General features: G+C 34.3%; 3 protein-coding genes across 3 annotated transcripts; 2 read left to right on the forward strand and 1 right to left on the reverse strand.

Moving 5' to 3' along the window:
- Positions 1-356: 356 nt before the first annotated feature.
- On the forward strand, positions 357-3,011 carry LOC101268294 (BTB/POZ domain-containing protein At1g55760). Its single transcript, XM_004243969.5, has 4 exons — positions 357-962; positions 1,210-1,355; positions 1,441-1,559; positions 2,161-3,011. The coding sequence occupies exons 1-4, from the start codon at positions 844-846 to the stop codon at positions 2,761-2,763; spliced, it is 987 nt and encodes a 328-aa protein (XP_004244017.1). The 5' UTR covers positions 357-843; the 3' UTR covers positions 2,764-3,011.
- A 1,939-nt stretch (positions 3,012-4,950) lies between these two features.
- Positions 4,951-5,527, reverse strand: LOC104648542 (uncharacterized). The gene has a single exon (XM_010325933.4). The coding sequence runs from the start codon at positions 5,376-5,378 to the stop codon at positions 5,148-5,150; it is 231 nt and encodes a 76-aa protein (XP_010324235.1). The 5' UTR covers positions 5,379-5,527; the 3' UTR covers positions 4,951-5,147.
- A 2,768-nt stretch (positions 5,528-8,295) lies between these two features.
- LOC101268011 (enhancer of mRNA-decapping protein 4-like) lies at positions 8,296-18,123 on the forward strand. The gene is made up of 12 exons (XM_004243968.5): positions 8,296-9,436; positions 11,256-11,305; positions 11,393-11,549; positions 11,630-11,848; positions 12,367-12,495; positions 12,727-14,337; positions 14,990-15,349; positions 15,421-15,540; positions 15,808-15,978; positions 16,545-16,700; positions 16,875-17,000; positions 17,439-18,123. Exons 1-12 carry the CDS (start codon positions 8,621-8,623, stop codon positions 17,745-17,747), a joined length of 4,224 nt encoding a protein of 1,407 aa, XP_004244016.1. The 5' UTR covers positions 8,296-8,620; the 3' UTR covers positions 17,748-18,123.
- The last annotated feature ends 304 nt before the right edge of the window (positions 18,124-18,427 follow it).

The following is an 18,427-nucleotide window of genomic DNA, read 5'->3' on the forward strand; positions in this document are numbered from 1 at the left end:
TAGACGCAAAGTAGTCATGCAAAATTGTAAATTTCCACAAAGAAAGGAATAAAATAACTAAAAAATAGAAATATTGCAAATAAAAGCAAAGATACTTTGCTTGAAAGAACCAAAATTAAACATTCTCTTACTTTTCTAAGAATTTACACATGCCCCTTATCTACACTCCAACAAATATTTAAATTAAAAAATAAATAACAATAACAAAATTTCCACAAAATCTTCAACTCACAAACTCAAATTTAAATTTCAAAAATTATAATCTCAAGATAATCTAGTTAATAAATCAAATAAAATTTTGCACTCCTAATATATTAGAGACTCATTTGATATGTGAGATAAAATAAGATATGTCAAAATTTAATTTTAACATACCAATTTATTTCAAAAATTTAATTTTAAAATAATTTAATTAGCGAATCAAACTATGCTTATATTATATAAAGAGAGTAACAATCATCCCTGAAGTGTAGTGTAAGCCAAACAAATCACCCAAAAGAAAAAGAATAAAAAACCTTTCTTTTTCTCCCAATTTTTTCTCAAAACAAAACCAAAACCAAAACCTCTCTGCAAAACTTCACTATCAATGGCGTAAAGCAATATCAAGAGACCCTCTTGCGTGTCCAAAATCTTTACACAATTGGGGCCATACCCACAAGAAAAGAAGGAAAAAAAAAACCTTAAAAGATACCTATTTACAGTGGAAGTAGAAGCATTTAAAAATTGATTTGTGTATGAGGAATATAGAGAAAAAAAGCAAAGCTGGGAAAGCACGGAGATTTATTGTTGGAAGGTTTATTCGATTGTATCCATGAAATCACGTCGGCGCTTGTGTTTTCGAAGATGAGTGATTCTGCTTATCGTGTTGATACTACTTCTCGTCTTGCTCAATGGCGAATCGACAATTTGGCTTCTTGTACTTATCGCAAATCAGATCCTTTCAAGATCGGAAAATGGAATTGGTCAGTTTTTTTGTACTCAAAATCCACCAATTTATTGAATTTGTAGCTCCACCTCTGTTTTAATGCCTAAAATTAGCTGCAACGATAACATATTCAGTATAATTCTACGAGTAGGGTTTTGAAAATGATAGAGTAGAGATAGAAAAATTGTTTATGATAGAAAAAGGGGAGATAGTGTAATTGAATGAGGTTTGGAGGAGTGTATGTTATGTTGATTGAATTTTTTTGTTGTTGTTTGATTGTGAAGGCATTTAGCTGTGGAGAAGAACAGGACATTGTCTATTAAATTATATCCAGAGATATCAAATTTCACAAGAGAGAATCCTCCAGTTGCATCTTTTATTATTAGATTAATCTCGTCGTTGGGAGATCGCCAGACTTTGATTCACCCTGGTAAAATTGTCTTAAAATTCATCAATCTTTTTTTATGTGTTTTTGTGATTAAAGCTGTCTTCTTTTTTGTGTTGGTTTTTTGTAGAAGTTGTAGACAAGCAACTCAAGAGTAGCGAAGATTTTGTTTGGCCTATTGAAATCCCCTTAACCGGGAAGTTCATCATCGACGTTGAATTCCTTGATCTCAAGACTGCAACGCCTAATGTACTGTTTCCTCATTTCCTCGTCTTTTACAGTTATTACTATGTTCATATATTCATATTATCGAGCATGTTTTTCTTAATATAATGACGTAAACAATTCTTTTGATACACAAAAACTTAATTTTGGATGCATCATAGTTAATTGACTTTCTGTGAGAAAAAGCAATAGTTGAGTGACTTTCTAAGAGAAGAACTCATAGTTGAGTGACTCTCTAAGAATAACGTGTAGTTAAGTGACCATCTGAGATATTATCTCATTAGATTTTTCCTATCAAATATAATGTCAGTGGTGGATCTAACCATCAGTTCACGGGTTCTGCAGAACCCGGTGTCTTGGTGTCTAACACTGTATATGTCGAAAATCAAGTATAGATAGAGTTAGATTATACTTTTCAGAACTCAATGTCTTGATTGTGGATTAGTCACGTACTGCCTAACGTGGTGTTCTGCTCCACGAGTAAGGATAAAGTTTGTTCAATGGATGAGATGTTTCTGTTTCTAATGTTACATTTCAGAACTTCTCTAACCATGTGGAAACTTATGCGTGGAAGATTACTGTAGTGTTCCTCATTCATGTTCATTTGTGTTTTGTTAACTGGCAGAGTGGGGAGCTGTGCTCAATCTGGGCTGAAGGATTAACCGAGAAACAATCGAATGCAACTGCTCTGTCATCACTTGGCCGGATGTTGTCTGAGAGCATTCACACGGACATCATAATCAATGCTTCAGATGGAAGCATTGGAGCGCATCGTGCAGTTCTTGCTGCAAGGTCACCTGTCTTCCGAAGCATGTTCTCCCATGACCTCAAAGAGAAAGAATTATCTGCTATAAACATCTCCGACATGTCAATAGAAGCTTGCCAATGCTTTCTGAATTACATTTACGGGAACATACAAAATGAAGAATTTTTAACCCATCGACTATCCTTGCTTCAAGCAGCTGATAAGTACGACCTCTCAGATTTAAAGGAGGCATGTCATGAAAGTCTACTGGAAGACATTGACGCCAAGAATGTTCTTGAGAGGCTCCAAACTGCTTCTCTTTATCAACTACCGAACCTGAAGGCCTGTTGTATGAGATATCTCGTGAGGTTTGGTAAAATATTCGATATAAGAGATGATTTCACTGCATTTCTGCAATATGCAGACAGAGAAATCATTGGTGAAATCTTCCACGAAATTCTTGCTGCTTGGAAAGGATTCTGATGTATTTTCCGAGCTAAGGGGGGAAAGTTGAACAGGGCAAAGTTCCTGCTGCTTGATTGATTCAGTATTGCTTACCAGATCAGTGTGTAAACACATGTTTACTGGGAAATATTCTTTGGTTTGTCTATACTCAATCTTGTTCATAAATTTGATTTTACTGAAACATATGTTACCATTGGGCTTATGAACGTCGATATCATTGTGATACTTTAAGATTATCAATAGCATGTCGAAATGATTTGCATGAATGTGTGTAGTACTTGTCATTTGTTAAAAATCGAATTGTGATATGATAGATGAAATATTTCTTACCCTTAATCAGTAGTTTCAGCTTCTAAGAAATGAAAAAACTCCTCTTGAGGAGCGGTTAGTGAGTTTCAGATACTAGATGAAAACTTTCACTAGTGTCCATGCCTTTGGCTTTTGATATGGATTTGATAACCTTTATTTCCTTACTAATGATAGCTGATTGGCTACTTGAACTTTCACCTTGTTGGTGAGAGTTCGATTCTCCACTTTTTAATCCTCTTCCCTTGCCCTCAGTTGTTTTTTTGTTTTGAAAAGGACAGTTAGCATTTAAGAAATCATGGTGAGTCATTACTTAAGAAAGGTTAGTTGAAGATGATGTAACAAACTAAGCAATGTAACTTTGCCTTACCAGAAGGTAAACAGTCGCATACCTTCCAGTGAAGCAACCTTTTATATAATACAACACATACATCAGATTCTTGATTTCTTTGTGATATTTTTAACTTTTAAGTAAAAGCTATATCTAAACATGTCTCCGTGGCGTTCAAGTGTTCAAATGGTATATTCCTAGTTTGGAATATCTAAAATCAAACAAATTTAAGGGGTCGTCTATGTGTTCAGTTTTTTCCTTAATTTAAAAACATGTCATATGAAATGAATTAAGTGGTTAAATGAATTAAGTGATATATTTAAGGACTAAGGAGTCATTTTTGGTGGGGGAGAGAATAGTACTTTAAACAAGTACCAAGATGCTCACCTCGAATAGAAGATTTTGGATGCTTTATGATTATAGGAGTTGATAAATGATGTACGCTTGCCTAGTGTCGAAAGGTCAAGGAAGTTGGGATCGGAGAGCTAACAATTGAAGCGTCCGGTGAATTGATCTCTCCAATTCCATTTTAATGCAGCAAGATATCAATTTCCACCATTTTTGAACTCTCCCCTACTGGGGACTTTAACCAGCAAATGGAAGCAAGACTTGATAAAGGATATCATGAGGAACATTCTCTTTGATTTGGGCCAAGGAAGACAAACCTAATAAGATAAGGAAAAGATGATAAATTATGGGCTTGGGTTTCATTTGGGCCTTAATGTGTAAAAGGAACAGTCTCTAATGTACCCTTTCAAAAAAATACTCAATTTGATCCTTGGCCAAATAAGTAAAGATAATTGCTACTTGTGCAAGACAGGGTTGAAGCTAGAAGCGTCAATATAGGTTAGCTTGATCTCGTAGCTTTTGCTCAAACAACGTCTTATGTTAAAAAAAATAAAAATATTAAGTTCAGATTCCAATTACTAATACTTGATAATAGCCATCTAACTTATAAAGTTAAAATTTAGATTATGCCTTTTTGGAGATTAAAGGAATTTATGTGCAATCTGATATCCAACATAAAAGATCTAATGGATATTTCTTCTTTTCTTTTTTTTTTAGTTGATCTTTTTCTCTGTAGGTCATGTAAAGTACACATTGAATTATTGTACTTGACATTTTGAGTTTATTGTATCTTATCCAACCATGACTAGATTTTGTATTGTTATGTACATTCAAATGTCCATAAATAACGACATAAAAAGAAAAAGATTTCAAATAACGCCCTTATTTGTATAACCATTTATAAATAAAGTTATTCGATACATATCTAATTAAATAATCGAGACACACATACACACGACAATTGTTAGTTCTACTATATTTATAGGGAAAAAGTTAGGTTCTTTTATGACAGAAAAGTACTTGAAAAAAAAAAGCTAATTAAAAGCAGAGAGCAAACGTCCATTTAATTTAAATTCCTAAAAAGACCAAAGAACAGTTAGTGGAATAAATTTAGAAAAACAGTAAAGTGAAAAACGTGAACCCCTTTTATCACAAACTTTGCAGTTTGCAGACTATTCAGTATTAAATTTATCAAACTTGTTTGATCGAGAGCTTGAAGATTTGAAGAGCAGCAAAAACAGGATGGATTATGAAATTGGATCTAAAACAGAACAGGATTAACTAATTTCAACATTAAACTGGAAAACACAGAGCAAAAATTCTTCAAATTGACGAAATTTACACAAAAATTAACCACTACAACATTATATAAACGAATAAACAGATCTATAATGCTAAATTCGTAATCCAATTACTCCTAATTCAATGGCGAAGGAGCAGTCGCATTAGGATGAGGAAAACCTAGAAAAGGCCTTGAAGAAGAACAGTGAGATGCAACAGCATTGATACAATCATCAGCGAGATGAAAAGTATCCTTCAATTTATGAAATCCATTTTTGAAAACTCCAAATCCGAACAAAAAACCAATCGCCACCACAATTGCTATTAAGCATACACACAGCATACACATTCTTCCTCCGCAACACATCTTTTCTTCCTCGATCTGCAAAAAAAAAAAATTGAAAATTATGGGTTCTGCAAACTGCAATTGGATTATATATAGTGATGAGTGCAGTTGATTTGTTGGAGAAGGAAAAGGAGTGTTGGCCTTCTACTGGTTGCTAGCGGTTACTCTACGCATCGTTTCTGCTTTTTAAAGTAATAAAATCCTATCTCACCCAAAACTTATTCCTTTTTCCTTTTTCGTTTTAATTTATGTAATATTACGAGATTTTAGATAAATCTTTTTAATTTTATTATTCTAATTTTCAGAAATTTGAATAAACCTTCTCGATCCTATCGTTGCTCCACGATTTATTCTACTCATACTAATAAATTTTGTTAATATGACATATTTTATATTTATTCCATTTATAAAAGATAACAATTTTTACTTGTTTTAAAGAGTTTTTGTCTTTCTACTCAGTTGGTAATTTAAATTTATAATTTAGAAAGTTGAAATGTGAGTATTTATTATACGTCCTTTTTACTATCGTATTATTTTATGTATTAACTTTAAACATATAAGTTTTATATGTTTTGTACTAATGAAATGTTTAGAATCCTAAGTTTTAGTCATCAAGTTATAGAAATGTTAAATACATCCTCTTTCGATTTCTAATTTTTAAATGGCGTGTTAATTTTTCGGTTAAAAGTTTAAACAATAAAAATATCTTTTTAAAAAATGTCAAGTAAAATGCTATATAGTAGATTTTTATTGTTTGGTTTATGAAAAATTAATTCTAAATTTTCTGTTACGAGCTAGATAAATGTATCTTATACTTTAACGATTAAATTTCTTTCTTTACATTTTACTCTTTTTTTGTTTACGTAAAACACTTATTTGTGTACCTATTTGTTACGTTAATGAATTTGTGGCGTTACGGCATTGAATTAATGTTTACGTTGAACGTTATTCAAAAGAGCAATTATTAGTCACTTTATGATTTACTTTACTACCAAATAAACCTATTTTATATATCCTTTTATATTTGAGCGATAAATTTTAGTAATTTTTGTGCTAGAAATATATTTTTTTTACTTATGTACCAAAAGCAAAAATAATATAAAATTATGATTTCGAAAACGTAAATTAAAATTTTTGATTTAATATGTATTTATCCATTTACAATTGATACTCTCTCCCATGAAAAGATTCTCAATACACAAAAAAGTGAATAATAATTTCTGCCTAAAACTTTTTAAAAGTTTGGTCCTACTATTGCAATATTAGTCCATTTGTTTGTTTGAATGAAATTGACTAGTGAACAATTACCCTAAAAATAATTCATGGATTAGGAAGATTAGTTTAGCTAAACCTCAAACATTATATGGATTTTGTCATCCTCTTATTGTAAATTATTGACCTATTAATAGTACAGTTCAAATTTGATAAATAGAGGTTATTATTTAATATAAAGTGCATCGATCTATTTTTTTTTTGAAGTTTTACGTGAACAAGTTGAATTTATAAAGTCCATTGCATGTATCGATACGTGCATGAACTTCAATAACAAAAGTGGAAGTCATACAAAAATGATAAAACTTCAATGACATAAGTTAAGTCGGAAAATAGTTGAACTCATACACGTATAAATAAAAAAATAATGAATGAACTTCAATTATATAAAACTTCAAAAGCCAAATGTTCCAAAATGGATATACATACAACATACACCAAACAAAAAATCGAGAAAAATTTAAACGATGATATCAAAATGAAATATCCGTGCACTTTCCGATGTTTTCTAGAGTTGGACATATAAAAGCCCACGATTGTATAATTGATTGGGCCCATGAATTTTATGGAGTGAACTATTCAAGTTTTAGCTCGACCCAAGCCCAATATCCTTTCGATAAAGTTTGCAATATATATCAACAAGAAGTATCAAAATATTTTTCATTATTTAACATTATTATCACACTTATTTTTAATCATCTATTTGAAATATATAATAAAATAATTAATTTAAATTTGCATGGTGTAATATTTTTTTAAGATGGAACTCATTAGTTAAGATAAAAAGAATTGATTTAAAAATGATTATTTGAATGAAAATTTTAAAAAGAAATAAAAAATGAAGGTAAAGAGATTGACACAAAAAGAAATTAATGAAGAAGTAGAAAAATAAAAAAAAGAAAATGAGGAAGAAAAAGAAGACATAGAAAAATTATATATTAACACAATTAATTTATATTTACATCGTATAATATTTATTTAAGATGAAACTCATCAATTAAGATAATATAAGTATGATTTTAACATTGTATTGGAACTCCTTTTATTATTGATCTTTTTTTTTATTTTAAATCTATTAACTCGACTAATCTAGATATTCTTCATATAATATTCGTCTATAAAAAAAGTATTGCATATTTTAAAAATTTTAAAATTCAAATCTAGAATCTATAATTAATGAAAGAAATTTCGTCCATCTTAATAACATTGTTAGGAAATTTTATTTTCAAACATTATAACATTTTAACAAGAAAATGACATTTGAATCCACTAAAAGTACTAGACATTGACATCCCTTGATTTAAACCCCACTAGCATATTTTTCTATAGTTTCTTTTACCCACTTATGACATGGATTAGTTTGAAGACTAATGAGCAAGTCATCACTTAATTTATTTTTATTGAAACTTATGATTAAAAAATGTTACTATATTTATCATTTTACTTTAATTCATTTGAATATTGAGCCAAACATTATTTTTTATTCTATTTTATATAATAAAAAGAAAAAACAATGTTTGATTACGTAATATTAATATATTAATTTATATTAATCGATAATAAAAGAAAGTAGTATAATAATGGTTGAAAGACAATAACATCACAACAAAATTAAAATACACATAAATCTTCAAAATTTAACAACAGTATCAATTTGTGAAAAATTATGAATAGATTTTTGACTCGAACTCGTAAATTTTTTTAATTTTTATAATCTTTATTGTTCACTAAAATTAAAATCTTTAAAAAGTACTTGAGAAAAGTTAATAATAATAGAAGTACTAATCTCATCTCTCTGGCGGCTCTGCTCCCAAGTCTGCATCTTTCTCTCTTCAGTCGGATCTCAAAGGTATCCATAAACCGATCCATCTTCTTCTTCTTCAACGATTCAATCCAAATCCCTAATTTTCTCTGCAAATCTATACGTATAGTATATCTGTATCTATCCATTTTCCCCTTAATTAAGCACCTTTGAGTTGTCACTATCAATTATGGCTTCTTCTCCTGGTAATCCGAACCAGCCAGGTGGTACTGGTTCAGGACCATTTGATATACACAAATTCTTCAAACCCTCAACCCCAACAAACCCTAATCCCCAAAACCCTATAATTTCATCCCATTATCCATCTCCAAACGCTTCATACCCACCACCCACCCCCGGAGCCGGTGCTGGAGTCGGTGGGGTTTACCCTTACCAAACTCAGACTACAACCCCTTTTCGTCATCACCCTCAATTCACTCACAACTTGCCGCAATACAGTACACCACATGATACCCAGTTAATGCATCAGCAGAGATCCATGTCTTTCCCCACTCCACCGCTTCAACCACCACCACCTACTAGTAGTCCTCATCAATTCCCTAACCCTAATCCTGGTGCTACGCTTATGGCACTGTTGAGTCCTCAACCGTCTACTTCGGAAGTTCAGATACAGTCCACTATGCCTATGCCTCCTATACAACCTACCTCTTCGGGGTCTGAGCTTTCAGATTTTTCCTCTGGACCGAATGTTGGTGTTGCTCATTCAGGTCCGGGACCAATGAGAATGCCGAGCAGTAAATTACCTAAAGGGAGACATTTGAATGGTGATCATATTGTTTATGATATAGATGTTAGGTTTCCTAGTGAGGTGCAGCCACAGCTGGAGGTTACTCCTATTACTAAGTATGGTTCGGATCCTGGTCTTGTATTAGGCCGGCAAATTGCAGTTAACAAAACCTATATATGTTACGGATTGAAATTGGGGGCTATTCGGGTTCTTAACATTAATACTGCATTGAGATCATTGCTTAAAGGTCTTGCACAGGTTGGCTATTCGGCTTCTCAAAGCTTCTGTCTTTTTCTGTTTATTTAGATTTCTTAGATAGTACATGCTGGAATATCATTATTTATCTGTTATACAAACCTTATAAGAATAATGTTACAAGTTATGCTAGTTGCCAATCATAAAATGTGATATTGGTGGTAATTCTGGGGAAGTTACATTAGACTGTGCAATGCGTTCCTTATAATTTCTTTGATATATTTATGCCTGATACGAGGGCGTCCAATTGTCTATTTGGTGTTTTTCCTAACGTGCATTTCAACTATGGAAAAAGTTTAATTTGGTTGAAGGACACTGATTTTATACAGAAGATTTGATTGGCGCCTTTGCATTCTAGCTACTGTGTCGGTTGCACATGAGATGAGAATATGCTTTGTTTCACGTGATTGTATATCGAGTAAACAAACAAAATGCTGTTATCTGCACATATGTTTTATACGGAAGCTTTGATTGGCATATTTGCATTCTAGCTAACGTGTCGGTGGCGCCTTAGATGATAATATGCTTTGTTTCACGTGATTTGAAGATTAAGCTTAATAATATTAATAGGCATTTAAATTTGACTGTGTCTCGAGTAAACAAACAAAATGCTATTATCTGCACATATGTTCTATACGGAAGCTTTGATTGGCATATTTGCATTCTAGCTAACGTGTCTGTTGCGTGTGAGATGAGAATAGGCTTTGTTTCACGTGATTTGAAGAATAAGCTTACTAATATTTATGTGCTTTTAAATTCACATGTGTCTCCAGTAAAGAAACGAAATGCTGTTATCTCCACATATGTTTTATACGGAAGCTTTGATTGACATATTTGCATTATAGCTAACGTGTCGAGATGAGAATATGCTTTGTTTCACGTGATTTGAAGAATAGGCTTAATACTATTAATATGCATTTAAATGTAACCGTGTCTCGAGTAAACAAACAAAATGCTATTATCTGCACATATGTTTTATTCGGAAGCTTTGATTGGCATATTTGCATTCTAGCTAACATGTCGGTTGCGCGTGAGATGAGAATATGGTTTGTTTCACGTGATTTGAAGAATAATCTTAATAATATTAATATGTATTAAAATTTAACTGTCTCGAATAAACAAACAAAATGCTGTTATCTCCACATATTTTTTATATGGAAGCTTTGATTGGCATATTTGCATTCTAGCTAATGTATCGAGATGAGAATATGCTTTGTTATACGTGATCTGAAGAATAAGCTTAACACTATTGATGTGCATTTAAATGTAACTGAGTCTCGAGTAAACAAACAAAATGCTGCTATCTGCACATACGTTTTATACAGAAGCTCTGATTCGCATATTTGCATTCTAGTTAACGTGTCGGTTGCGCGTGAGATGAGAATATGCTTTGTTTCACGTAATTTGAAGATTAAGCTTACTAATATTAATATGCATTTAAATGTCTCGACTCTCTCTCGAGGAAACAAACAAAATGCTGTTATCTGCACATATATTTGTTGTTCTATGGCTTACCACTGGAAGACTTCCGTGTACTTTCAAGTTCAGAGTTTAAGCCCATCCCGCTAATGATAATTGTCTTTGACTTTTGAGCGGACACAGAATTCTTGTTCGTGACTTCCTGGCATTTGTTTATTAGTATATCTGTTGAAGGAATTCTTTTTATTGATTGATTATTGTATATATCGTTTATATGGAATCTTGTTTGGTTCAAAAAGGAATTATTGATTATGGGACGTATAAAAATCTGGAAATTATAATCTACTTTGTTCTTACTGATATCCATTATTGTAGTCATTTGAAAATCTTGTTCTAATTTCAGAGGGTCACGGACATGGCTTTCTTTGCAGAGGATGTTCATCTCTTGGCTAGGTAGCTCTGCTCTTATGTAACTTGTCTGTAACTTGTCATACTTATGTAGTAGTTTTTTTTATGTTTCTAACTTGGGTTTTGTCGCAGTGCGAGTGTTGATGGCCGGGTTTATATATGGAAAATTACTGAAGGACCAGATGAAGAAGAGAAACCACAAATTACAGGAAGGATTGTCATTGCTATTCATATTGTTGGTGAAGGGGAATCTGTTCACCCACGTGTTTGTTGGCATTGTCATAAACAAGTAGCTACCCATCTCTCTTTTTGGTTATCCTTTTCTTCTGCTGACATTGTGCTTAATTTTTCTTATGTTCTCTTCAATAGGAAATTCTTGTGGTTGGAATCGGGAAACGCATTTTGAAAATTGATACCATTAAAGTGGGAAAAGGTGCAGTATTTTCAGCTGATGAACCTCTCAGGTGTCCTGTTGACAAGTTGGTTGATGGGGTACAACTTATTGGTACCCATGATGGAGAAGTGACTGATTTATCTATGTGCCAGTGGATGACCACTCGTTTGGTATCTGCATCAGTGGATGGCACGGTTCGTGAGGGTTCTGCTTTATTTTGTAGTTTTAGTTGTTTATGCAATGTCCTTTTCAGTTTTTCTATAAAGAAAGAACTGTTTGATATATGTATCTTTGGCGTAATCGTTATTTAATGGTTCATATCACTTAACATGATTTTTGTTGTGAAAATGATAGCCTAACCAAAAAACTTACTACTTGTTATTAGCTGAACTTTTAGAGTTGAGTTGTTTGTATTTGTTGAGTGGGACTGTATGTATCTTTTTTTGATAAATGGCCTCCAATGTTAAGAAGTCGGTAAGAATAGAATGTGAAAATTTTCGGTTCCTGATATATGTATTTCCAACGGGTACTTTTATGGTTCCTTGGGTTTTAGGCATTCATTATCTTTTACCTTTTGGACCCGTTTAAGATTCTGTAATGAAGCTATGATTAAGTCTGATCTTCATTGCAAGTTGATATATAACATGGGTAGTTGGAAAAGTTTGGTTCCTCTGTATTGACGGGTGCCTGTGGATTTTACTGTGTTTTCCAGATAAAGATATGGGATGACCGTAATCCACTTCCAATCGCAGTTCTCAGGCCTCATGATGGTCATCCTGTTAGTTCTGCTACCTTCTTGGCTTCCCCACACCACCCAGATCACGTCGTACTCATCACTGGGGTATGTGCTACTGCATCTTGTGCTGGCCATTTTTGGTCAGAATTAACTGTTTTATTTCTTAGATAACCTCATATTCTCGGATTTCTACTTGCTGTCCATGCTAATTTTTTATTCGATCTGTTTCTCAAATGACAACCCATTTGAATATCAATCACAACTCTCTATTTTCTTTTCCATGAGTTTGCCTGTTGGTGATTCTTGAGTGTGAGTTGACCTTTTAAAGGTTTTCAGGGTCCTCTTAATCGGGAAATAAGGATATGGGCATTAGCGGGTGGAGAAGGCATTTTGCTTCAGAGTGATGATGAGTCATGGCGCTGTACACAGACATTGGAGCTGAAGAGTTCAGCTGAGGCTAATGTCGAAGAGGCATTTTTTAACCAAGTTGTAGCCTTGTCTCAAGCAGGTCTGCTCCTACTAGCTAATGCAAAAAAGAATGCTATATATGCTGTGCATCTAGAGTATGGCCCGAATCCGAAGGCTACCCGGATGGATTACATAGCAGGATTTACAGTCACCATGCCAATTTTGAGCTTCACTGGGACGAGTGGCCTATTGCCCCATGGTGAACAGATTGTGCAGGTGTATTGTGTACAGACACAGGCCATTCAGCAGTATGCCTTGGACCTGTCCCAATGCTTACCACCTCCAACAGAGAGTGTGGTTTTCGAAAGGACAGAATCTGGCGTTTCGCGCGATTCTGCAAACATTGAAGGATTTGCTCCTGTTGACCCCCCAGGAAGTAAACAGCAGGAGTTTCCTTTATCTAGTTCAGCTCCTAAATCAGCAGTACATGACATTGGCTCTGAGATTTCACAAACAGCTAGATATCCTACAAGTGCTGCACCTACTGAATCGACCACCTCTCAAGAATTTGCTTCCTCCATTCCAGAAACTAAATCGTCTATTTTGCCCAGTGTAACTAGTGATAATGATATTGCCTCCAGTGCATCGCCTCCTCCTTTGAGTCCTAAATTGTCTCGAAACTTATCTGGTTTTAGAGGTCCGTCGAACAGCTTTGGGGCAGACACCTTTGATAATGACCAAGTTGGAAATCAAAAAGTTGTTGATTATCCAGTAGATCCACAAAAGGATGGCACGCCCCCAATCTTGTCAGATATTGCTTCCTTGGATGATGAACATAAAACATCAGGGGATGATGTTCCCTCTGGTATCAGTCATCTTGTAAAGTTCAAGCACCCAACTCATTTGGTGACTCCTTCAGAGATATTGATGGCTAGATCATCCTCTGAGGTTAGCATTGTTAATGAGCAGAAAAGTGAGTCAGAAATGAATGTTCTGGATGCTGTAACTAACAATGACACCCGCACTGTAGAGATGGAGGTTAAAGTTGGTGGTGAAGCAAAATTTAGTCAAAAAACTGATATGGGCTCTCAAGACCTTCATTCTTTTGTGTCTGAAAATAAAGAGAAGGTTTTTTGCTCTCAAGTATCTGATCTTGGATTAGAAATGGCTAGAGAATGTCGCACCTTATCTCCCGAGACCTATACTGTAGAGGAATCTAGGCAGTTTGATGGGGTTAGTGGAAGTGAGGGACCATCTCAACCTTCAGTTACACCAGAGGAAGATCATGACTCTGCAAAGGACATCTCTGAAAAAGATTTAGACTCAACTATGTCAGTCACTGTTCATCAACCACCAGCTCCCAGTGTAAAAGGGAAAAAGCAAAAGGGGAAGAATTCTCAAGTGTCTGGCCCATCTTCAGCATCGCCTAGTGCTTTTAATTCAACAGATTCTCCAAATGAGGCTGTTGTCAGCTCAAGTACCCCTTCTATGGAAAGTGCTTTCTCACAAATTTTGTCCATGCGTGAGATGCTTAATCAGGTGCTTGCCTTTTGTCCTAATAGCATATGTACTTATGTATGTTTAGTTTAGTGCACTTCTCATTTTTTTATGCCACTATAATTGTATATATCTTTCTTCATTTTTTTGTTTTAATTTTATTGTTACCTGTGTTGGTACTTAGTTTGACATATTCTCACTGTTTATGCATTAGTATTCAATGTAATTATAATTGTTGCTTTCATCATTCTCATCATTCATGAACGGTATCTTCATACTTTCCTTGCTCTTTATGCGTCCTCTAACTTCCTTCTGCAGTATTTCTTAGCCTGGCTGATTATCCTCCTGAATTCTGTTGGACAATTTTTCCAAATTCCATAATTTTGGTGGTTTTTTACTTGTTCATCTTCTGCAACTATTTTTATCTCAGAATTTTCATTAAGTAACTCTTCCTCAATGGTGGAAGCTGATTTTCTTTTATATGCTTCTCTGCGTGGGAAGAACATTCTTTACATAATTGAAATGTGTCATGTATTGAAGATATTTTTAAGATGCTGACATTTCAACCGTCAGTTCTATTGATTTGATTACACCAATCCAAACCAAAAAATAAATAAAATACTCATTGTAGTAATGTTCTTCGATATCTTATTCTTATGTGTTGTCTTTTTAATCTGTTTGCTGTTCCATTTAGGTTCTGACTATGCAAAAAGAAACACAAAAGCAGATGGAAGTGATGGTCGCTGTTCCAGTGACCAAAGAAGGAAGAAGACTTGAAGCTGCCTTGGGAAGGAGCATGGAAAAATCTGTCAAGGCCAATTCTGATGCTTTATGGGCTCGTTTACAAGAAGAGAGTGCAAAACAGGAGAAGTCTCTCCGTGATCGTACACAACAAATAACCAATTTGATCTCTAACTGCTTAAATAAGGACATGCCAGGTCTGATGGAAAAATTAATGAAGAAAGAGCTAGCAGCTGTTGGACAAGCTGTAGCACGCAGCATTACCCCTGCTATAGAGAAAACAATATCATCTGCAATTTTAGAGGCCTTCCAGGTTATTATTATGAAAGTATGAAGCTTTTCTTGTCTGGATTTGCTTGTGCTTGACTGAATGTTATGGTGCAGAAAGGAGTTGGTGACAAGGCAGTGAACCAACTAGAGAAAGCAGTAAACTCCAAACTTGAAGCTACTGTAGCTAGACAAATCCAAGCACAGTTCCAAACCTCTGGCAAGCAAGCTCTTCAGGTGAGCTGAAAGTCTCTGATTGAGCAATACCAGTAGTGTGTACAAAAACATTTTTCTTGCAATGTCATGCTGCTCGTGTTTTTTTTTTAATGTATGGTTTATGATGCTGGATTTGTAGTTACTCTTGTCATCTATAATATCACCAAGAGTGTAACTTGATGATCCTCTCAGCATGCTTCCCTTCCTGCTGCCCACCTCATTTTAGGGGGATACTGTACTCCTCTAATAAGTGTTGAATGTTTCTTATCTGATGGTACTGTCATGCAGGAAACACTGAAATCTACTCTGGAAGTCTCAGTGATCCCTGCCTTCGAGATGTCATGCAAGGCAATGTTTGAGCAAGTAAATTCAACATTTCAGAAAGGCATTGCTGACCACACAGTTGCTGCACAACAGCAATTTGAGTCCGTGCATTCACCTTTGGCAATCGCTCTGAGAGTACGGACCTTTATATTTTGATTAATCCTTTTGTTATCTTGCTAATCTTTTGTTGAACTGTTCTTTTTATGCTCTTACTTTATCTAAACTACATCAATTAATCATGCCTTCAAAATGCAAAGTTGGTTGACTAAGCCCTTCATGCTACTTTTCACTGTTATTCTCCAAAAACAAGCATCCAATCTATTACGCAGCTTGTTTCATTATACTCGGTTCTCAATTCAACTTTTTATTACACTCATGTTTCTGAAACAAGACAAATCACTTGTTCCTCTCGTGTTAATAGTTGAGTGGAGTTACTGATCTTCTCAAAATGGGAAGGGGGGAGTGGAATCTTTGTTATGTGTAAATCTATTTATTTTTTTCCCAACAGATAATTAAATTTGTCTTTGTTCAAGTGGATGTTTCATTTCTTTCTTTTTTCCTCCCTCCATGCTTCCATACTTGGTGAATGTGTTGATGCGATTTTGCGTGGACTCTGAGATATTTAAATCATGGATACATTTCGGAATTGACTGGAATCACATTCTCCTTAAAATTGGATACTCATTAGGCTCAATTTTCAGGATGCCATCAATTCAGCATCGGCAATGACACAGACACTGAGCGGAGAGCTTGCTGATAGTCAGAGACAGTTGCTTGCTCTTGCAGTTTCTGGAGCAAATTCCCAATCAGCAAATCCACTCAACCACATGAATAATGGATCATTGCTACATGAAAAGGTTCTTCCCATACCTTAGTGGATCAAAGAGTTAGCTGTTTATATTTTGATATTAAGAATTTAGTAGTTCTTTTTTGTTATTAAGAATTTGCTACTTATACTTTGCTATCACCCTCTTCTTCTTCTTTGTCTTTACTTACTTTGATATCATCATGTTTTTATGTCTGCAATATAGATTGAGACACCTCCAGATCCAACCAAAGAGATATCTAGACAGTTAGGGGAGCACAAGTATGAGGAAGCATTCACTGCAGCATTACAAATGAGTGATGTGTCAATTGTGTCATGGTTATGCTCTCAGGTATACTGATTACATTGGCACTTATTTATATGATTATATCAGGTAGAACCCCGTTTCTGTGAAATATTGTTTTATGAGGAATAAAGGAGATCAATAAAATCCAGGAAAAGAGGCACAGTTGTGGGAGAGAGAAAAAAGTAAACGGGGTATCTTAATGGTGTTAAATGTTTTTGTACAAAAATGAAAAACTTGGTTTTTGCCATTAGTTTAGAGCATATGTTTTTTTTTTTTTTAACCTTAGATCAAATAAAATTGGTATGATACACAGAGAAGAATGTTCTTTTACCTCAGAACCTATTCAAAGAAGTAACTCAAATTTCTGTTGTAAAGAATTTTATGTGCTGAGTTATGTAATGGGGGATAAAATGATCTTGCTGATTTTGATGGCATTATGTGGTAAGGTCTTATTCCTGATTGTTTCCTGGTGTGTTATGCCAGGTTGATTTGGCTGGGATTTTATCGTTGAATCCCCTCCCTCTGAGCCAAGGAGTGCTCCTTTCCCTTCTTCAGCAGTTATCGTGTGGTATTAGCTCAGAGACGGTCCAAAAACTCTCTTGGATGAGGGATGTGCTCTCTGCCATCAATCCAAATGACCCACTGATTGTAGTGCATGTTCGGCCCATCTTTGAGCAAGTATATCAGATGTTAGTACAACGCAGAAACGCTGCTACCACTCCTCCTGCTGAACTTTCAATCATTCGGCTTCTTGTGCATGTTATCAATTCGATGATGATGGCTGTTAAATGATGATCCTATTTGGTGAACGTAGTAAAAGCCCCCAAATCCCAGTGGATTTCATGAAAAGGCTTCAAGTCTTACCCGACAATTGAAGTGTACAGTGTACACCAACCTCCAATTATCTCTTCTCTCCTTTGGTTCAACACTTTCTACATAAAATCTGTAATCGTTTTGCCTAAATTCTCAAGTTGTAGACACTTACTTAGCAAAAGAAAAACAAAAAGTAATTTTCAAGTTGTAGAGTTTGGATGTTGCATATTTACAGAAATTTTGTGCTTGTACATTGATACTTTATTATACTCCAATTTCATTTCAAGTGGGAACAAGTTTCATTGGACAAGAATAACTCTCCTTTCTTATATATTGTAAGAAAATGCTTTTATTAGATTTGTATATTACTTGAATGATATTTTGAAATTCTGAATTTAATCATATTATATACAACTTTTTACACCCTCTCGAGGTAGAACTGACTCTATCCTTTTGAATTAACACTGAGTATTTGTTCCTCAAACAATGAAAATTTTCTCTCTTTTTTTTTCCATTTTTGCCAATTGGCTCAATTACAAGCAGAGCAGAAAAAAGGAACCAAAAAAATAATAATTAAAAGCAGGATATAGTATATACATTAGCTAAATCTCCATAAAAATGCCATTAGACAAAAAAAAAAAGTAGAGTGCGGAGAAATG

The sequence above is a fragment of the Solanum lycopersicum genome, chromosome 7, assembly GCF_036512215.1.
Source record: "Solanum lycopersicum chromosome 7, SLM_r2.1".
In the NCBI taxonomy this organism is placed as follows: Eukaryota; Viridiplantae; Streptophyta; class Magnoliopsida; order Solanales; family Solanaceae; genus Solanum; species Solanum lycopersicum.